Genomic DNA, 23203 nt, shown 5'->3' on the forward strand with positions numbered 1-23203 from the left:
TTGTTGTGACTTGTAAATTCAACTAGCTAGAAGTTAGATCCAAATGTACAAAAATGTGAAGAAATGTTGTTACTTTTACATTTCTGAAAATCAAGAAGGATGAAGTGATACAGTATGATCCACCTTCTCCTTTTCTGTGTACTATTACTGTCACTCCTATATAAGGTGTAGGAGTGAATTATTCCAAGCAAATCCCCAACGGTTCATGAAGAGTAAGGCAGATATGTAACCTACATCCTATCCTAGACTACTATGTTATCGGAGTTATTGAAACATTAAACCTCTTGACATATAGTGTTAGGGCAAATACGTTAGTGCAGATAGTTGCAAGACATGTAGGATAGAAATATTAAACTTTCACTACAAGACTATGTAAGGAGGCAACCTAACCCATTCAAGTCTGAACGCATGTCTGAAAATCCATTGCTAAGTAGAGATGCTAGAGGACTTGGAAGGCTATTTCCATCTAAAGATTTCTTAAATGGCAAGTGATGGAAGGAAAGGATATACATTTCCACAGTAGGTAACAACAGCATAGTCACAAGAGTATCCCATTTCTTCATGTAAGCAAGACAGTTTTCTAACAGAATCTAAGTCATTTGGAAACGTCTGCAGGTTGAAGTCTGAACGATTGAGAGGAGGCTAGAACCTACGCTTCCCTCCTGACTAACTCCTATGTGACTAGGCACCCAGAAGTTGGCAGCCTCCTCCAAGATTGCACTGAAACGGGCTCAGACAAACCGTGTGGAGCCCTTAGGAGAGTGGCACTGCCAGATATCACCGAGTCCTCTGTCTAGAGAGGAAGAATGGCATAACAACTGTTCCTGTTGGTTACTCTTCTTGGTACATGTTATATTCAGAACGGTTGGAAATGCCGTAAGGCTGAGGGCTTGAAGCATCAGTCTAGTTTTTCTGCTCTGTAAGGCAGAGCTATATATGCATTAGAGGTGTTACTCCATTAGAAGAAATTCCTCTGTAGGGGAGTTAGTCAATGTGTAAATGCACTAACTATGCCCATTTCAATCATCAGGCCACGTGCAGGGTAGTGAATGAACGGCACATTTAAGTGTGATGATGCATGGACATCAACCTCAAAAAGATGGTTCTTTTCAGTAATAAGCTCACGTCACCAAAATCAGGAACTGAATCACCTCCTTGGTAATGCATTTACAACTTCAGCTTCAACAGGCTGAATGCAATGATTGCAATGCGCTGATCACAATTTAATAGACAAGACTTGTTTAAAAAACCAGGTCAACTGCATCACTTTCCATAGTCACGATGACTCAGCAACAAAGTGCACACCGCATCAATTTCAATAGTTGAGACACGTCTGCAGTACTGCAGCCACTGCCTCAATGCCCATTCTCAGGGCACACATCAACAGCTATCCTCGAGCCATATCAATAGCTTTGGTGCATTGACTATAATTCTCTGACTACAGCAAATTAAACACCAGAGTTGTATGCACACGGTATTCTTCAATTCCCTGATCACACAGTACTAACTCTCTAAATACTGAAGTAATTATAACAAAAGACAAACAATGAGCTTATGACAGGATTTGCAATGTGCTTTGTGCCAGCAGAGACGTCAGCTTTACCATGGGGGTATCACCTAACGAGATTTCTTATTTCAGCATCAAGTGTTGTATAAAGTAGCTCACTTTCTTGGAAAGGTGCATTAGCACAGAAAAGCTACATTCCAATAATTATACAGATTTTATTTACACCTACAAAATCAATTTAGACCCCAGTTACTGAAGCACGTGCTTTACAAAATGGGAACCCTGTTTTAACACCAGAGCCCGGAAGCATATCTAAAGGATTGGGCAAGAGCCTCATCTCATAAATTCTGTTGCTTTTGATTCGCACTAAATTGAACTGCAAAGTTGGAACAACTGAATTAAAATACATTTGTGTGACAAATGGCCCCACTAACATGGCTGTGTGGCGAGAATGGGGAAAAGGGCATTAAGTACAGAAACAACAAATATTTTCAAAATTACATAGAAGTCCATTGCATTTCTGCATTCCCTAGTGGTAAACCCCACAATGCATCATTCTGAGACTTCACAGATATCGGAGGAGTCAGCAGTTGCATGACTAACCTAATTACCAGAGCACACATTCGCTCTCACTCCACTAGCTCACTACTGTGGCTCACGAATCCAAACTTCAGTTAGAACCTGCCTTTTATCTCCGCCATCCTGGCCAAGGCATCCAGCAGTGCTTCAGATGAGCTGCTTTAAAATTTATCTTTACTTTTTGAAAGTAAAAAGATATTAAAAGCTAAGTTGCAGCACCTCCCAAATTAGTTTCTTAAACTTTAAAGCAGCAGCTAGGCTAAAATATGGGATTTAGTGTCTTGGATTTATTGGTGATGAGATTCCAACTGCGCACTTGGCTGGGAGACGGTGCAGCTCTGTAACTTCATCAAAGAGGCCAAATCAGCCAATGGGAACACAGCTTTGGATAATCAGTGTCCAAAGATGTACTATTAATATGCCATTATGGGCTCTTCCAGGGTGCGATCTTAGACACTGGTGGAGCTGAGAGGAGAATGGGTTTTGATTAGGTATTGTTCTCAGTCAAGGAGTGAACTAGCACAAGAGAATGGATTAGTGATTAGAAGTTGGCATTGGGTCATTACTATGCATAGCTCCATTTGTCATTGTTCTCGTTTCTGGCTGTACACCTGTATGGAATGGTAGGGTTGAAAAGGGGGCAGTTAGTTTTCATTTTCATTAATTCTATTTGAGTCCACTATTGTAGCATCTTACTTTTTCCTCATGGGGGCAGCTATGTGAATGAAGTGTAGTCAGTTTTGTTCGATGTGTTTCTCTTGCAGAGAACTATAGAGGCAAAATCTCTGACTTTTCACAGGTTTTATTTTTTCTGCTTATGGGTTTGCCGCATACTGTAGCCAACACTGATACGTTTTACCACCCATCCACTAAGTCCCAGCCTGTGCTTATGTGACCCCTGCTAATTCATTTTGGGTTTGCCCAGGGCAAATGGTGGTGTTACCCTCATAGGGAATTAATTCAACAGTCTACATAGCACAGCAGGTGTATGTCCTTGAGCAGGTTTCACTAATGAATGGTACACTGTGAAACAAGTGAAGTGATTACTGCTTCGTTATTTGGAAGTGGCTGTGCATTTCTTGTTGATCTATTTAACTGGCCTTTTGGAGATTTGAATTTAAACAGTTCTCGGAAATAATAGGAAAAAGACAAGAAACTTAATGTGTGCCTTCAAATGAAGCCTATTTGTTCTCTACCTGCACATGATAAAAACACTAAAAGAACAAAAACATACATTGACAGAGACAGTAGGTAATGTCTCACAATAGGATTAAAAACTTACACATCTGTATGCGATTGTTTTGCTGGTACCAGAGTACTATATATAGTAACCAAAATGTATATATTGTGATTTTGTATTATGACCTCAGGTTTCTGGCGACATGTATAAGCCACCCTAATTCTTCTTTATATTGTCAAATGAAAAAGACTGCCACGTTATCTATCCATCCTCCAGTTCTCACCACATGTCCCCACTTCAGAAGTCTCTGTACTAGTTTCGTTTTTAACTTAGTATAGTATTCTTTCCTTAAATCTGCCTTCATTTCCACCTACATCTCCTGCCCCAATTGTACACAAAAGTCTTACTTGACTGCTCCTTTTCTCTCCTTTGCTCACTCAACTTTGTACACTCTTTCCTCTTCCCTGTTAGAAGTACACCAAGCTCCCTTCGCCTCCTCCAGTAACACGTCCAAAAACCTAAATGTTCAGTGAAATATTCCAGCCATAGTGACCATACAACTATCTGTTCTGCGTTATACAGAATTTTGCCTGTTTATGCCTTCACATTTTAAATTGTTTGGGACACAGACTTGTATTTTCACATAATTCACTAGTGTTCGGTGCAGAGTATGCTTATGATACTATGTAAACCAGGGGTAGGCAATCTATGGCACGCGTGCCACCTTCGGCACACGAGCTGATTTTCAGTAGCACTCACACTGCCTGGGTCCTGGCCACCAGTCCAGGGGGCTCTGCATTTTAATTTAATTTTAAATGAAGCTTCTTAAACATTTTAAAAACCTTATTTACTTTACATACAACAATAGTTTAGTTATATATGATAGACTTATAGAAAGAGACCTTTTAAAAACATTAAAATGTATTACTGGCAAACGAAACCTTAAATTAGAGTGAATAAATGAAGACTCGGCACACCACTTCTGAAAGGTTGCCGACCTCTGATGTAAGCAATAATAGTAATATACACTTTTCAGACTACGAAGTCAGCTATTAGAGAAAATATATGATGAAATGATTAATCAAGTGCTGGTTTCTTTCCTCCTGCCACATAAAAGTTTCATCAGTTGCACAAATTATAATAATCCTGAAGTGAGTTAATTTTAATGGGTTAATCCTGGTTTACACTGGCTAATTCCATTACCCTAAATTATAATGGGTTGATTCTATTACCCTATGTCACTGTTTCTCAATTTGTTGATCACAACCCCCAAGAGGTCAAAAACGGTCACAAGGTATTGAAAATAGTATTATGTTTCAAAGCAAAGAAAAACTCACTCCCCTACTCCCTTATCCTTCAAGGTCATGTATTCTTTCTATCCATCTTGTCTTTCTAAGAACCTTGACCTGGACCAACTTGGTTACAAAAGCACCGCAAACAGCGTCTTGAAACACACACAAAGTAGAGCCATTGTTATCAAAGATACACTTTTTACTCTTACATAAAATAAAAGACCCCTTTTATAGTATGTTTTTACCCTCCAAAATAAGGGCTGTGTCAACCTGAAAAGATTGAGAAACACTGCCCTATGCTATATAGGTTCATTACAATTTACCTGATCCTACCTTTTTGAAATCAATGGGAAAATCCCCAGGGATTTCCAACAGGAGGCAGATCAGGCCCAATGTTTCTATTTATCTGTAGAGGCCAAGGTTTAGTGAAACTTACCTCCAACTCTTTGACAATCTTGATGATTGACTGCTGAGACTCGGAAGCACATTTTTCCTTTATTAAGTCTTCATTCTTTAACTCAAGATCTTCTTTAGCTTTTAAAAGGTTTTTACACTTCTTAATAAGTTCTTGAAGTTCTACATCCTTTTCTTTAATTGCTGCATCGAATTTCTAGCAAAACAAAATAATGCATAGAATGAAAATCCTGCAAAGGTTAGTATTACTAGTGCAAAAATCAAGTATCAGAGGGTAGCCGTGTTAGTCTGGATCTGTAAAAGCAGCAAAGAATCCTGTGGCACCTTATAGACTAACAGACGTTTTGGAGCATGAACTATCGTGGGTGAATACCCACTTCCTCAGATGCATGCAGAAGCTCATGCTCCAAAACGTCTGTTAGTCTATAAGGTGCCACAGGATTCTTTGCTGCTAGTGCAAAAATGTATAACAATTAATACAAACTTCAAAAGCAACTTATTTCAAGTACATTCTTTGTTGTCTGGTGGAAAGTCCAATGTAAGACCACAACAGGAGAAAAAGATAGCGTATTGACCCTCTTTGATTGCCATTAATGTCCAAAATGTTCAAAATTCTTTTATATTTAAATAGTTAAATTAGGGAGCATAAAAAATGCCAAATTAGCAGCACTGATACACTAAAGGATGATACTCAGTTTGGGCTCAATCCTGTAAGATGCAAACACCCTCAATTCCTACTGACTTTGCTAGAGAGAATCTTTTATCCATAGAATATCTTTAAGCACTACAGGTATCCCCAGAGCTGCCCAACAATGTCCCTTAGCCCCGGTTTGAAGGGAGTTCCTCATAAGGATGAGAGAGCAGTTCAGTATTAATACCCATTCCTTAACTTCTAGTTTCTGGGGAGCAAACTGAAACAAGTTACCAAGGGAAGGTGTGGAATCCCCATCACTGGAGGTTTTAAAGATAAGGTTAGAAAAACACCTGTTCTGACTTAATGTGAGAGGATGGACCTGGTGACCTCTCAAGATCCCTTCCAGCACTACATTTCTATGAACACCCTAGATGCTTTGGGAGCTTTTAAAGCACCTTGTTACAACAGCAAAATCTCTACATGAACACTGGCAAAGCTTCCTCCCTCCCCCGCCCTAAATTTCATAAATCTGAATAAGAACTCCTGTTGAAAGCCACACAGCTATGTATCTATTCTGCAAATACAATATTATAAAAAGTAGAGGATTATCATGAAAATCAACAGCAATTCCAAACAAAAATGAGATTTTGTAATCATTCCTCATACAAAATCAAGTGATAAGTTTTCATTTTTCATTTCAGCTTAAGTCTACCTACCTGAAGCAATAGATCCTTTTGACTGACACCGTCTGTTAGTCGCTTGATAACTAGTTCTTGACTCTGCAACTTCTGATTGCTTTCACTCAAAAGAATATTGTAATGATGTTCCACTGCTTTTTCTCTCTCAGTCATTTCACCATGTAATTTCTCTAGCTGATTTCTAAGGTCCTACAAAAAGATGAAATCGAATATTTAGAAAATCAGCTTCATAAAAAACTTGAGTGACAACCCATGTTATTAATTTAACTTTCCATTGCTTTAAATTACTCCTATCACTGAATGTTCTAAAGAATGTATCCAAGTCACTGTCTTTCTTTTAGCATCTTAAGAATAAAGTTTAGGCAATAAAACTTTAAGAGTGAGGTGTCAATACTGTCTTACATTAATCTATGGTATTATTGTCTTAATGCCTTTCCTTCAGAATGACTGGACTCAAAGCCAGTAGAAAATCTCTCTCTCACACACACATTTTGTCACTGTCAGTCAGCATGAACACTCATTTCATAAATCAAAGCAATTTTATGCCTTTGCCAGAAATAGGAGAAAATGGCTTAGTGGTAATTCAGTTTGTCATCTTTTCCTTCTTTCATTCACACCATGGAAATCCTTGCACTAAGGTTATTTTACTGGTTGCTCTTGCATTAACCAAAAGGCAGAAGTGTTAAAACTTTTCCCTTCCCTTTTGGCATGAGCTTTAGACACCAACCAGGGAAGAAAAGTTAGTCTTGTGATTAAAGCACTGGAGTGGGCTCCATAATTGCATCGTGTGTGACCCTCACTTACTCTGTGCCTCAGTTTCCCATCCATCAAATTCATGTCTTTCTATTTAAACTGTAAGATCTTCAGCACAGGGACTGTCTCTAACTGGATCCATGTACAATGGCAAGTATAACGAGACCAGAATCTTGGTTGCTGCCTCTAGGCACTACTGTAATACAAATACTACTACCCCTTATTTTGTCAGAGAGACAGTCACAAACTTCCATATGTTCTACCTATTTACGTTCCTAATTCTCCTATCAATCATTTCCCTTGTCTGTTTGAAGTCCTTCATCTACAGGTGAGGCTACATGTGGGGTCAAAAGGGCGCATCCGCATCAAAAGTCTTTGGGCAAAGCGCGTTTCAAACATGTTCACTTTCTAACATTTGACCACTAAAGGGATCGAACCTGAAAACAATGGAACTATATATAGGAGAGTGTTTGCAGAATCAAGCACCAGCACAGTGTATCTTATTACTGGACAGATTCCAGTCACAGGATGGAGGAAAGCAGCAGCACAGGACAAGGGAAAAAAACATAACAGTAATTTTGTTTCTCATAGTCTTCCTCTTCCCCCATCCTACTTCCAGCATCAGTCATCAGTTGATTCCATGTAAAATTATCTGTTTATGCTGATTTTGCTAGAAGTTTCAAGAGTAAGAAGGGAAGGAGGGGTAGCTTGTGCCTTGTAGTGGTCATGTTTCTATATTGGTCTTGTTTGACAACTCTTATTTCACAGTAGAGAGCAAAAATACTCAATGCAAGGATTGTATAATAGAAAGGAAGAAGATACCAACAAAAGAGCCGTTGTCAAAAATTGCTTTGATGTCATTTAAATTATACACTAGTTTGCGTTACTTTAACCGTTTTTAAAATCCCGTAGAGCCAGATGAGTTTTACGGAACACTAGCTTATCTTTCATTACTAAAGAAGTGTGTGTGTTAAATACTGTATGTTCTAAATATTTTGCATATTGCACACACAGTAGTCACCCATAAAGAACATTTATCCAGACTGGTATCTAACGCATCACAGTTACTTCCTATTCTAAGTATAGAGAAACAACAATGGTTATACTTTATGGGCAATCTGTTTATTAAGTTGTGTGATTTTCTTGACTTAATCACTTGCTTAGTGCAAATTCACATCAGACCCTTATTATTTTGTTTTGTCCATTAAATACCAATTATTTACAAGTATCAGAGGGTAGCCGTGTTAGTCTGGATCTGTAAAAGCAGCAAAGAATCCTGTGGCACCTTATAGACTAACAGACGTTTTGGAGCATGAGCTTTCGTGGGTGAATACCCACTTCCTCAGATGCATCTGAGGAAGTGGGTATTCACCCACGAAAGCTCATGCTCCAAAACGTCTGTTAGTCTATAAGGTGCCACAGGATTCTTTGCTGCTTTTACAATTATTTACACTGCCTTTTGCTTTACTTTATTGAGCTTAATATTGGCACTCACTTTAAGAAATCACTAATAGCCACTTCAGACCCCAAATCTGCAAACTAACTATAGCAAGTAGTCCAGCTGAGTTCAGTGGGATTACGAGCTTGGAGTAGAGACTATTTAAGTAAAAACTGCAGGATCAGTCCCAAACTTTGTGTTTGCTGAAGGCACTACCACCATCGCTCTCATACATACACTCGTCCTCAAATGCATGTCCATTTCCACCTAGTTAGTGACCATTAATACAGCTTCAAGGGTAGAGACAGAATGATCTTTTTGAGGTGGTATGAAATCTCATGACTGTAGCTGCCTTTGTCTCCAAGTTATGGAATTCCTTATTTGGGTCACATCAATCAGATTCATTTGCAACATGTAAATTTGCATTCAAGGCCTAACTGAAGAGCTTTGATTTTAGTGATGCATTCTATACCTCACACCTTGACTTTAATTTTCGCATTTTTCCCCCACTACATTTGGAGACTAACTGAATAAATTATCTTCATTTTGGTTTAGGCAGCTAAGACTTTAAACACTTGTGATCTAACACTCTCCTAGAGCCCAGAAAATTATTAGCGTTGATAAACAGAAGTCAGAGATAGCTTCATAGAGAGAAGTCACAAGCAGCCATGGATAGAAAAGAACCTTTTTCCTCCTCCTTACATGATGTAAAAAGCAGTACTTGTCAAGAAAGGGACAGAGACTGCTTCCTCCCTGGAGTAACAGATATTAATGGCTAAGGGGAAGGGGGATATTGAATGGCCAACATGTAGTGGTTCCTCAACAGAGAATGTAAAGGATTGTGTGTGTCCATCTGTAGAGACAGTAGTTCAGCCCATGAGATTTCCAAATCCCTCCTAGACTAAGCCATGACCGGAAGTGAAAATTATTCTCTTTGCATAGGATTCTATAACACACAAAACCACCCCTCACTACAGTAGATTACTTTAATAGGAGAAAGTCTATTGGTTTCTATACAGTGAGTTGCATGGATAATATGGTAGCTACAGCCCTTTACAATGCTTTCTGCCAACCTCTGTCTCAAGGGATTTTTCCTATGATTAATGATAGTTAGTTAAACTTAGAAAAAATGAATGTGAAACATTCTAACTAATATTGGTTGAACACAGGAGTGAGCGCCTCCCTGTCTTTGTCAGATGGGAAACAGGTTGGTGAACAATTAAGGCTTGAAGCCTCGAAACCTCTCTTTCAGTTTAATTTCAAGAGGGAAGAGCGAGTGGTAAATTCTGGCTAAAGAGTTATTGTGCACTTCCCAACCAACTGATCAAATATGACTATAACTGAGAAATATACCTTAATTGCCTGTATTTCAAACAGGGTAGAATAGCTGTTTAACATAATTCACCATTACAGCTTGAACAAACTCATAGATTTTGAATTTTACCTAATATTGAGATCACGTATATACACACAGACAGTTGATGCACCTGATATTTAAGACATGTTGATCTTTATTCCTGGTCATTCTATAAGAAGCAGTTTGTTAAACAAGGTGTATCTCAATAGTTGATTGTTTTAGCAACTAAACTATCCAGAGCTGATAATGTTGAGATACTGTCTCAAGATAGTTCCCTCTTAAAGACAAAAAAAAAAAAAAAAAAGATGATTAAGTGAGCTAATATATAAGGCTGGGGTGGTATGTTCTTTTGTTGTTGATGTTCCTGTTTTGTTTTTAATGAGCTGAAGCTAGCTAACAATCCATTGAACAAAAAGGATATGAAAGTAGGATAGAGTAGCCATTTTGAAGAGAGTCCCTAACTCCTATTCATCATAAGGAAGATCTTAATGATTTATGTTGATGGTTTGGATGAACAAATCCCAATAGTCTTTCATATACTAAACTTAACTGATCTTTTCCACTTTTTCCAATGCACAAGCCTACCCCACACTCTATCAAAATACATCCTTGATCATTCTATACTGGCCAGGTCAGAAGTTGGGTGGAGGCACCCCACATGGGCCTCTCTCTGACACAGAATCCCACCAGCTTGTTTTGATATTGTTACTTACAGAAATAGATTATTATGATTATTCTGTGTGAAAGGTCACTAAAAATATCCCAAACACGTAAAAACAGGAAAGAGATGAAATGGCATCTAACTATGGATTTGGATAAGGGTTCCTATACAGTTCAGATCCATTTTGTTAGTTTTATGTCTATTTAACTGTATGCCAGTCCATCTGAAAACAGCTTTTTTAAGGCTGCTCACATAAGATGTTAGCATCAGATTAGTGAAGTGGTTTTCTGTTTCTCAGAGCAAGATATTCTAGCACACATTTTTACTCCCACATACCTTCTGCTCAGTGAGCCACAATTCATAGGCAATGTTAGATCCAAAATGTACTTGCAGCTCCGAAACTGAAGCAGAGGTGGTGAAACTACCTAAGAGTAGGAGTAGATCAGGGATGTAATTTTTAAGACTGCTCATCTTTTGGCAGGGACACTTTTCCCCAAGGAACTTAATCACTTACATGGAACTTGGCTATAATTGAGTCAGACAGACTTCTCCAAGGGCTGTAACTATGTGAACCCCCACTCAAGCCTGTCCTTCCTGTACACATTTATATTCTAGCTCCCTTAAGAGAAGATGAAGGTTCTGGATAGAGAAGACAGTTGAAGATAAAATACTTTAAAATCAATAAAATGTGCTTTTTATGGCTGTTGTAATAACAGGAATCATCCATTCTCTTTTTTTTCTAACCTCAATACACAGAAGAAATTTCAAGGAGCAGCAGGGACAGAGATTCTGCGATGGCAAATGAACCGCACCTGAGATCAGACTGAAGCTATAACTAAAATAAACGGATATTGTAGAGAAAAATATATATTGTTTATACAGGGAAAGAGACCCCTCTACTGGATGTAGACAATACTGCAAGAGGTCTACTGCAAATTTTGTATGTAATTGGTACAGTGAGAGGCCTTTAATAACTGGAGAACAGTGCCCCCAGAAGAGAACATTTAACAGTGGCAGAAGCTGCTCTAATACAGAGCATAACCTCATCGACACCTTCATATAACCAGCCTGTCACTATGTAACTATACACCCTTTAATAATAAATAGTTCAGTCTGTCTATGCAATCTTTTTTGTCTACAGATGCAAGCTCATTCTGTCTTCTGTGTAAATCAACATGGCTCAATGCTTAAAGGCAGCAATAGGGATTTTTAGTGAGTTGACCATGCTCAATGGAGAAAGCTCATCTCCTTTGTTTATGCTGTTGCCAGAACAGAAGAACCAGCCCACACTGAAGTAGCGGGTGAGAAGACTAAAATAAAATCCACGTGAGAAGACATACAAGTAGACGAAGTTGTGCTTTAAGCTAGGCACGCAGAACGAGGCACAGCTTTTACTTAAAATAAGGAAAGAAGGAAACCTGCTCTTTCACTTTGTTACAGGAGCCTGGCTTTCTGAAATAGAATGTACTAGTCTAGACAGGAAAGCAAGGTGAAAGGTCCTAAAGTAGAGAGCTGCAGAGAAATTAATAAACAGACACAGCACTTAATGCTCATTTTGGATTGTGAGCAGCCAATCTTTTGTTAATGAGATTTTTACAAAATAGAAACGGAAATTGAAAAGTACAGAATTTACAGAGAACAAGATGTGATGGTAAAAACAAGCAAGAATTCAGCTCAAGGTTGTAACCCTTAAATAATCTGCTATCAAACAACAACAGGGCTGGAAAGAAAAAAAAGTTTAAAGGTAGGAGTAGTGTAATTTAAGACAATTTACAAAAGATGTAGCCTGACAGATACAACAAAATCATCATAAATGTACACTACTAGATAAATTAGAGATTCTACCTACAGGAAGATTGAGACTTTCTAAAAATTAACTTTTTCCATTTACCACTTATTTACTGATTTTATATAGGACTCAGAGGTCTTTAATTAAAAATAAGATCTGAAGAACATGCCCCAGTCAGTTAGAACTTAAAAGATACACCCCAAAAACTTGTCTTAATCCTCTCAGCCATGTCCTTCTGAAGACTGATTTTGGACACTTGCATTTAACTTTCAGAACGATTCAATTGAAATTTAAAGAGTGCAGAAGTGAATATACGAGAAAGGAAAAACATGCTAGAGTAAACTTCATCCACTATTTAAAAAAAATAGAAAAACGTGATAACAACATTAATGGTTTTGTCGCCTCTGCTCTTCTGTAGCTGTGCTTCATCCAGTTCCCTCTCCATTTTCTCTCTCTCTAGATTCAAATCATTCAGCTCTTGATCAGTCCTTTTAATCCTCCTTTGTAGTTTACGGTTCTCCGTATCTTTTGTAAGGTTTTCGGAACGCAGCTCTGCTAGGAGGGTTTCTTTTTCCATCAAGAGAGCTTGATAATCCTCAGCACCCTAGAAGAGGAAGCAGCATCCATAGTTTGTACATGTACTTTATGAAGCTCAGAAGTCTACCCTCCTGCCCATTTTTCTTCCCCTTTCTCCCTTCAACATTTCATTCAACTTGCAAAATTCAGTGCAATATCAATTATCGAAATAGCATAGGAACATTACCTTCTTTGGGGTAATTAAGATAATTTTCAGTGTAATAAAGGCCTTTAATGAGATCCAGGTTGGGATAACAAGTAATTCGATAGCTAAGATTTAGACAATAAAAGTTGAACTGCAAAAGAGTCTAGAGTGAAAATAAGAATAATTTTGGGCTTTTGGAAGTGATAATAGTACATAAAGTTTTTGACATCCAGGTCATTAGTTTCAATCGAGGCTATCAGGGGTGACCAAGTCATAAGCATGTTGTGCATATGAACTGGAAGGCAGTCAGTGTTCACTTCAGATCATATATGCCACTGTAGTTGGCCTCCTTGTTAATGATCACAGCAGAAATGATAATGAAGGACTGGGCCATGCAGCTTGATTTACTGACTGACCCAGAGCAGAGGTCCCTTCAACGCAGTGTTGAAATTATCTGGAAAGATAATGAGGGGAAAGGTTCGCTTTGCCACCCACCAGGCTATGTTGGTTCTGCAGACAGGAGAGTTTAGTTTTCAACTTTATAAAACTAAAACCTCACAAAACCGAAAGTTATAAAAGGAAGGGTGGCCGGACCGTATTTCACTAAATGGGACTCTACTGGTATAAAACTGCAAGGGTTCCAACGGGTAAGCCACATATCCATTCAGAGGCCAAAAGCTATCTGAAACAGAACTGGGGATAACAGTTTATATTTACACCAATTTTAGTGTGTTGTTAAAAAAAAATTTTTTTTTCCATTTCTGAGATCAATTTATAGAGCAATATTAATTTTTAAGCTAACAGCTCCTGTTTCATTAGATTGTGACTGCTTCAATGCAATTCAAAGCAAAAATGCCAGCAGTCACTAAGATTCAGGCCATTCAGGGTATATCTACAAAGCAAAAAAAGCCCATGGCTGTTGACTCGGGCACATGGGGCTCAGGCTGTGGAACTGTTTCACTGCTGTATAGACTTCTGGGTTTGGGATGGCATCCGGGTTCTAGGACCCTGCTGGATGGGAGAGTCCCACAGCCCAAGCAAGCTCAAGCCACAGGTTCTTCTTTGCTGTGTAGACATACCTCAGTAGCGTTGGTGCACATACATTAGCACATGTAACACTCCTGCGTTTCTTTCCACAGAGATCAGGAAGAGAAGGAACCTCATGACAGAACATCATTTTCTGTTTTTAATGAGTGTTATTTTACTCACTCACTTTGGGAATCTGTGTTTTATTAGTTTTTGGATTGAAGACAAATGCACAAACATAAAAAGTAAGATATGATGTTTGGTTGTGTGAACTATTTTTAAGTCCAATATTCATTTTACCATAGGCTTCCTGTTCCATAAAATGAGCCCTTTATATTGCACAAACTACCATAAAGTCCTTTTCTCCTCTGCACACATGGAAGTTATTAACATCCACTGTTTTATTACAAACATTCCACTGTTCTAAAATAAACATTTTACACCTATTACAAAAAACCAAAACAAAACAAAAATGCCAAGTCTCACACACCCACTCCTAGTCTGCTAATGAAAAGGAGACAGCTATGTGCCGTCACCACACTTATGGAAATGCAGCACAAAATTTTTCACTATCTTCCCAAGTGGTCTCATATACGTGAACAGAAGAAACGACAAAAGAACTCTGCAAAAACCCTCAAGAAAGACTTCTGTGGCAGATGAGAAGTTACCCAGCACTACCAGCTGAGAGTTGAAAGAAAAGAAAGAATTTGAGTGGCTACCATCTTCCCTGGAATGGCCCACAGTAGTGTCAACACTTGTGAGATCATCAACAAATTTAAACTGATCACTGGACTTTACCAAAGCTAATGATTTTTTTTCTTCCTACACTAAATAAGAAAGCTCTTCATCACCTAAATTATGGAGTTTCTACCCATGCCTCCATACGATTGGAAATTTATGAAAATCTATTCTTATTTTACATTGAAAGATTACTTTTTAATTTAATTATTCATTCTCACAGTTGCTATTAAGAAAAGAATTGAGGAACAAGAGAGTAATGGGACACCTGTACTTTCAGTGTTCCATAATTTAAACTGAATTACTTTAGGCAAATTTGCTTAACAATTACAACAAGTAAACATTTTAAATTAGTTTTAGTTTCTTCACCCAGTGCACCTTCTGCATGAAAATATCGAAAAGCAATTGAAATTGTTTGTATCTTACCTTGAATTTCTGGATCTGAGCTTTGTGTGTGGCCTCTCTTGCCTTAGCCAATGAAACATTTAGATTTTCAATTTCAGAATTAAGTTCTTCATTCTTTAGACAAAAAGAAATAGTCATGGATGCATGAATACAAGTATCCCCAAAGTGACAGTGTCAAAACAAAGATCTTTCTAAATGGGCAGAGCTGAATAATAAATCATCAAATTGTTTATTTGTTCACCCAAAAGGTAAACAAAAAAAAAGGTATAAATCACTGAAAATGCCCAGCTGAGCTTTATATATAAAGAAAGCAGTATAATATCTCTACATACAAGTTTAATATAACGTGTGCTGTATGTCCACAATGTTCCACAAATATCTGAAGGTGGCCCCCCATTACCCTGGCTTTTGTTAATATTAAGCTCATTCTCACCACACAAGGTATTATAAGCTTGTGCCTTTCTGCCAGCTCTACAATTGCTTCAGAGGATTCAGTAAGCAGCTCTCTTTTCCCATCTCTCAAGAGCAAGTGTATCAGCTCAGAAATGTATCTTTTTTCCATGGCCATTATCAAAACTCCAGCCAGTACACTCCGATTTCAAGTAGCAAATATGACTTACAGTCTTCCACAGAACTATTTGAATTTGCACTACAGGCCTGCTCCAAGGCCTACTCAAATCAACTGAAAGACAGTGGCTTCAGATGGATTAGTTCCAAATTACCTGGATACTTCTAACCAGAAACATACAATCAACATACCTCTTTTTCCTTTGTTTTTAATGCAAGAGTTAGGCCTTGAATGGTTTTATCCCTTTTCAAACCATTTTTCTTTTCAATACTAAGCTCATCTTCCCTCTCTCGTAGTTCTTCTTGAAGAGACTAAAGAGATTACATTAGGTTGCACTAAGTTTAAAAGTTCATACTAAAATACACCATAAATGCGCAGTATGTATTAAATGCACTAGCTCATGCAGTTCTTACGTCTCATCAGTCAAGCCATTAAAGCAGACTATAGACCAACCCTAAGATGTCTCCTTACAGATCTGTGACAGGAATATGATGAAGGAAAGCTGATCTACCAGGAGGGCATGAGTATTAAGCATACTATCTCAATATTTGATGAGTTCTCCTATCTATTTTGCTGTTTGGAAATAGGCTGAGCCTTTGCTTTGTCTCTTAATACAACAAAAGAAATTTTGCCAATGGTTCTGCATTAATCCAATTTGAATTGCTAACTCTTTATGTCTAAGAACACATACAAGAGAAAAAAAAACAAAAAGACTCCCGACATATACGTTATAAACGTTCAAAGAGAAACAAGTTTTAAACATACCTGGACTTTTTTTTCAAAGCAATTTCTCTCGTTTCTAAGTTCCATTTTAATAGCCTATAAAAACAGAATAGTTGTCACTCTGAAGTAAAAATACTGTAAGCTTTTGGGTACCATCATTAATCATTAAAAATCAGAGAGTTAGTACTTCATACACAGACTTTCTTTTGGAGCTTGTTAAGAGAAGTATGCCTCCAAACCAAGTTAGTTAATAAAATTTATAGCTATAGGACTCCAACAACATTATTGACAAGACTATATTGTAGACTTCTAGAAAACAACTTTCCCAAATGAGATCTTTCTACAGAATTGCACTATGGAAAACTAAAGAAAGCCATGTTCCTTGATGACACATGACAATTCTGCTTGACAAGTTAACAAAAATGCATTTTTAAAGGGGCGGTTGTCTATGACAGCAGGGCACACTTATAAAGTCGATTTACTAAAAACTGCTCCATTTTAATTAAGACTTTTGAGGGGGTAAATTTTCCCCAGAAAAGAGAGAGATAAGCAGCAGCAACTTATACTTTTACATATCTTTAAGACAGGAGTTCTCAAACTGGGGGCCAGGACCCCTCAGGGGGTCACAAAAGTTTATTACATGGGGGGTCGTGAGCTGTTAGCCTCCACCCCAAACCCCGCTTTGAATCCATAATTTATAATGGTGTTAAATATATTTTAAAAAGTGTTTTTAATTTATAAGGGGGGCTGGGGTCGCACTCAGAGGCTTGCTATTTGAAATGGGTCACCAGTACAAAAGTTTGAGAACCGCTGCTTTAAAGAGGACAGTGCAGTAAAGGTTATTTATTGTACCAGTAATACCAGTCAAATCTCTCTCTCTCATCACTATTACACCCTGAGAAAAGAATACTGTTTCTAAGGTAGATATAGCCACAGTCACCAAATAATAAATGAACTGATTTTGGCCCTCATGCCATAAACTGATTTTAAAAGAACTATGTTAAGCCTGATGAACCTCAAAAACGATATTCCTGATCAAATCAAGCCAGGGTAGATCAATCCTCATTTATGGTTTGGAGAGAGCCTTGAAGACGTCAAACTAGCCTTAAGACCTGCTTCTGTTTTTCCAATGTTCAAGATAGTGTTTGATTTTCTCCACCAGGCACGTAAAATAGACAGGTGACTGGTACATAGTTCCCTCTGTAGAATTTGGGGGTTGGTCTTCTCTATTTCCATGAGACCTGGTTATGCCTACCTTTACTATCGAAGCCTCCCATCCAGACCACAACAGTGAAGAGATCATTTTAACTGTCATGTGACATTCTGTATTACATAAGGAGAGTTCTCTGTTAAAGGGGAAAGCCTTAATAAGAATTACATGCCTATTGGCTTCAGCTCAAAACATCTACAGGATTATTTTTGGATATCTATTATGAGACAATGACATATTATGGTTTACAGAATTGTGTAGAAAACATAAAATTACCCCCCAACGATGAAAAAAAACTCTGCGATGTGACATCTAAACAATGAAAAGCACGAAGTGTAGTAGTGATCAACACTGGCTGCCAAAGCTACAAGGTGACCAATGAAAGGAATTTGGGATGGAGACGTTATAGGGTGGAGGCGGCCTCTAGTCACTTATTTACAGTTATCCTTAAAAACTTTAAAATCCTAAAGCACGTGAGATCTGTAACAGTCAAGTTTTCAGTCAGTCAGTTTCCTCACCTCTATCTCACTATCTTTTTCATGCCTCAAAGCAACAGTAAGTTCTCTGATTTTTTCTGCAGGTAAGTTCCCATCACAAGATTCACTTTGAGACTTTTCCTCTTCAAGGTGCTGAATTATAGCTTCTTTACTTTTCAGAGACAGAGTCAGTTGCTCTATAAGTCTAAAAAATCACAAGATGTGGATATTAATTTTGCATCATCATCTAAAACTAAATACCAAACCACTGTGGTAGATTTTATGGGCAATCTTCCATATGAAAAAGAGCACTGGTAACATTTTGGAAAGCACTCTCAAGTTACCAACCCCATCTCTTTCCCTCCATAGTAACCAGAAAACTTAGAGCAACCAACTAATAGATCAAATTATCTAAAAATAAATTTTTTATTTTTTAGTAACAATACTCTCTTCAAGTACACCTCTACCTTGATATAACACTGTCCTCGGGAGCCAAAAAATCTTACCACGTTATAGCTGAAACCACTTTACACTGAACTTGCTTTGATCCGCCAGTGTGCGCAGCCCCACCCCATCCGGAGCACTGTTTTACCGCGTTATATCAGAATTCATGTTATATCGGGTCGTGTTATATCAGGGCAGAGGTGTACTGGTAAGAAAGTAAAATGCTTAACCCTTTCATCCTAACATTTTCCACATAAATTTTAGAGAGCATTTAGATATAGTAATCTTCAAGAGTCATCAGTACAGACCACTTCCTATCAATTTCCATATTACACAAACAAAGTAATGAATGGCAGAACATGTACATATTAAAATATAACTGGAAGGAAGTATGTAAGCTAGAGCACATTAGAGTCCTAATGTCTCTGCACAGAATGGGATGACAAATGTCAGTTACAGCCCCTTCCTTAATCAAGTGCTTGTATCACATCTAACTTGCTTCTATTGATTTAATAAAATAAAAATAAAATAAAGACACAACACAGTTGAATTTTCAGCCCCATTTAACAGCAGTTCCCAAACCACTGTCCATGGACCACTGGGAGTCTGAGTTCTTCCTGATAATCTACCAAACAAAATCTTTTGATCAAATAACGGAGGGATTGGGAGTACAGGTAGGTCCAACAGACACATTCTCCAATGAAGTGGTCTGCAGACTAAGAGCTGGAGATCCACTGCCATGTAGCAAAAGTGGTGGACCACCACCAGTGTTTGGTGGAATAACACTTTGAAATGAAGCCTCCCATAGTTGTGGTTGTAATTCAAGACTGAAGTTCCTAGACTCTTACATTGTCAAACCCATGCAGAGTGAATATTTCAGCCCTTACAGTAAACTTTCTCCATTAGTTCTCAAGTTTTCTAGGCCCACAAGTATTAGCACTGATCCAGCATCCAAGCATCTATCCCTAGTAGATCAATGCAATACTGGACCATAAAAATTGAGACAGACATTCTGATCACCCTGTTCTCCCACACTTTAGCAGCTGCTCTCATACAAGCTACTAGAGTTAGAAATTAGCGCTTTACCCAATTTGAACATCTCAGGAATTATCAAGCATTTGTTGTATTCAGTACAGCATGATTTAAGGTAAAGTATCAAGACTTATTAGGGCAAGTTAATGACTTATGCCACTAGAGAGTTCAGATTCACAATTTTCCAACATTTATATCTGACAATTTATGAAATATCACACCTAAACCTGTTATTAGTTCAGCAGTCTGTTTTAGACACTACTTCAAGAACACACATAGGAAGTTAAAGGACTCGGACAAATGTTAGTAGTGTGGACCAACTGTGCAGTTTAGCATCCAAGAATCGGAAGAGACATTTGTTACAATTAAGCCCATGAAGACAGAGTTTAAGAGCTCCCCTAGACTCTCACTGACAATTGAAAACTTTTGCCAGGACCTCTGCTGACTAGATATACATTTTTATCACAGATATTCACAGAACCTATGAAGTTTTAATTGTAAAGAGGAAAAATGCACAGAAACTGATATTCCTCCCCCTCCCTCCCTGTCCCCCCAAGTTGTCTCTATGTTCACATTGCCTCGTGGTCACCAACTCATGATTCAGGCACTTTTCATCTCCCATTAACTCAAAGACCTCCAAAAACTGACCAAAGCATCTACAGTCCAAACTGCTGCACAGTATTTTCTATTCCTGCTAGAATTACTAACCTCAATGGACATGTCAATGGGATTGACTAGCATGTGAACACCATGAAAGCAGGAAATGGGTACAAACATACAAATCATACCCCCCCCCTTCAGCAATGGCTCAATAAGCATATTATTCTTGCACACAGACAAAAAGCAATGTGGCCACGAACATGCTTTAAAGCAGTGCATGCGTTTCTAGGTCACATGCCCTTACCCATTCTTCATTTTCAGACCACATTTAAGGCTCAATTTTCCTGTGAAACGTGTAGCTTGTAACACTGGTTGCTGTGTCTGTTCAACAACTCATTTTACAACACATGTATTAACGCTCCTGGATCTCAGATATATCTGAGGGTAGGATCAAGCCCTTAAAATCTATTTCTTATTGACTGGTTTGTTTTTATCACCTTTTAATAATTAACATTTTCCATTAGTTAGCAAGATTACCAATAGAAGTCCGACCTGTCTTTTTCTGGCAGTTCTGTAATACTATCCAGCTCCTTCAGATGCGTATTTGTAACTCCAGAGAGTTTTTGTTCGACAGCCATTCTTAGAACTTTCTCCCTCTCTGTCACTGCAAAGGCTTTTTCCACTTCTTCTTGGGCAGCTTTAAGATTCTGTACTCAAAATAAACAAGCATAAGGCATTGGAACATTAAAACCCAATGTTCAGCAAGTTCTTCCACACTACATTTCCCTTCTCAGCATTGTATATGGTTAATCATTAAGTTTAACAACCTCAACATACTCTGCACCTCTAGTTCACCCTTCACTAAGATCTGCAAGTGCTCTGTAAACATTAATCAATGAACCCTCAACATGCACCCGTGAGTAATGAGTATACAATCTGCATTTTACAGATAAAGAAAATTAGGTATAAAGAGGTGAAGAGACTTGCAACAAGTATGTAGCGGACCTGGAAACAGAACGGAGTTCTCCCAGCTGCAGTGCTTTGCTTTTTCCACCAGATAATGCAGGCATATCCTACAACTCTTGAACTTGAGAAATAAATATTTACAATCAAAAATCAAGGAGATGTTAAATCAAGGAAATGTTTTACTCTGCAAAAGATCAAATCGATAGTCATAGCTATGAAGGAAGCAAGAAGTGCCCTTTCCAATATATATTGTCCGCACTATTCACCAAGAACTGCAATCAGCACACGCTGTCCACAGAGACAATTTTCTCCCCAACACCAGCCAAAACATAGGCAAGATCTGTAAATACTCACCAAATTCTTCAGGAATTTTCTGATGACGTTGGCTGTGATAAAGAGAATACATACTCTCCCAGAGTACATGAAGCAACTGATCTTAGTCGTTATGTTGAAAACAACCAAGTGGCTGGACCACTGTCTAACATATCCTGTAGCCATTTCCCCAACATTGTCTTTGTTTCCCTATGTACTTCTCAATCTTCCTTACTTCTCCTATTCTCGCCTTTGTGCCTTCTATAAGCATTGCTCCCTATGCCCAGAACAGTCTCCCTGTTATCTGCCAAGTAAACTTATCTTTAATTCACTGGTGGGGGGGAGCACCTCTTTAGGAAATCTTTTATCATTAGTAATGCCCAGACCCCTCCACTCCTGAAAAGTTGTTTTACGTCTTGTGTGTGTTTACTTTTAAATCAAAACCTCTTCAGGACAGAGAACATGCCTTGGCTATGTCCTTTGAAGCTGTGTAAATTTACGGTGTTATATAAACATATGACTAATAATATTCCTATGTTTGTCTGATTCAGAAGCATAAAGAAAATTAGCCTCAGAGGCCCACACAATTCTTTCCAAGTTGTATGAAAACACTAAAATAACCTTGATATGAGAATATTTGCCAATCTTCTGTTTGATGAAGTTCTAGGCAAACAATGGTCTGATGGATCCCTTTGGCATAGAGAGGATTCTCTCCACCCACTGACATTAAGTTAATAACACCAGTGAAGTGCAAAAGAACACTCTGAGAATATAAATGTTAAGACTCCAGCAAACTAAGGGAAGGTTGGAGTGGCTGCTATCCCTCTGAAGGAGCTCTCTCCGTCTAGGGAAACTACTAAGTCATCCCAACAGAGACCACAATCCTGAAGCTCTTAACAATACCTCTTAGAGTATCTCTTTTTTCCTGAGTGGGAGTATACACACCTTTGGAACATGTCAGTATGCATCAAGTATACATCTTTTGGGAAATCTTTTCTCAGAGAAGGAACTCGCACCCATGCACAAAATCTCACCCTCCTGGACAAATTATACAAGTTCCAGGTTGTGATATGTTATCAATATATGCTGAATATATATTTCTGGAACTAAGTACATGCATTTCCAGCAAAGGGCACTTAATATAAATTTGTTTGCTGAGTGATTCTGCCTCCCTTCCTGATGAGAAAACACTTTTGTTTGAGGAGGGAAGAGCGAGGAAGAGACGGTCAGAGAGCTCCCAATGTCTGGCCACTCAACTGTGAACATATGTCCCAGAACAGCAGGTTTTATCATAAATTAGTTGGGAACACTTGGGCAAGCCCCTTGTTAATCCTTCAGAACCATATCAATGACCAGTATTTGGCAGAGGTAACCCGTCACTGACGGAGGAGTTCAAGAAAGTTTTGCTAAGATATCTTCTCAGAGAGACACAAATTAATGTGCTACCAGACTCCTGCTGCAGTCAACACCTGGCAGATGAGATGTCATAATCCAATTCCCACCAGCACCAAAGCAGATACTGGAGTGGAAGGCGAGTGAGCAAAATACAAAATAGTACCTCTCAATCCATCTTTCTAGAAATAGGTATTGCAGGTGACCTGTCACAACCCAGTCACATATACTGAGCACAAACTTTAGAAGTCTCCATGTCACAGACTCATACCGGTATATAAAGGTCTC

General features: G+C 38.3%; 1 protein-coding gene across 8 annotated transcripts in view; it reads right to left on the minus strand.

Moving 5' to 3' along the window:
- CDK5RAP2 (CDK5 regulatory subunit associated protein 2) overlaps positions 1-23203 on the minus strand; it is a 101491-nt gene that overhangs the window by 64899 nt on the left and 13389 nt on the right. For 6 of the 8 annotated variants that reach the window (XM_030535114.1, XM_030535113.1, XM_030535112.1 and 3 more), the window contains exons 7-14: positions 20798-20952; positions 18212-18374; positions 16526-16579; positions 15952-16071; positions 15214-15306; positions 12688-12906; positions 6323-6493; positions 4995-5168 (exon numbers count right to left, since the gene is read on the minus strand). In XM_030535114.1, coding sequence (XP_030390974.1) covers positions 4995-5168; positions 6323-6493; positions 12688-12906; positions 15214-15306; positions 15952-16071; positions 16526-16579; positions 18212-18374; positions 20798-20952 — 1149 coding nt within the window. Of the gene's footprint in view, positions 1-4994; positions 5169-6322; positions 6494-12687; positions 12907-15213; positions 15307-15951; positions 16072-16525; positions 16580-17738; positions 17822-18211; positions 18375-20797; positions 20953-23203 lie in introns of those variants that run through there. The other 2 variants (XM_030535111.1, XM_030535116.1) reach the window with 2 other exon arrangements.

The sequence above is a fragment of the Gopherus evgoodei genome, chromosome 16 (assembly GCF_007399415.2).
Source record: "Gopherus evgoodei ecotype Sinaloan lineage chromosome 16, rGopEvg1_v1.p, whole genome shotgun sequence".
In the NCBI taxonomy this organism is placed as follows: Eukaryota; Metazoa; Chordata; order Testudines; family Testudinidae; genus Gopherus; species Gopherus evgoodei.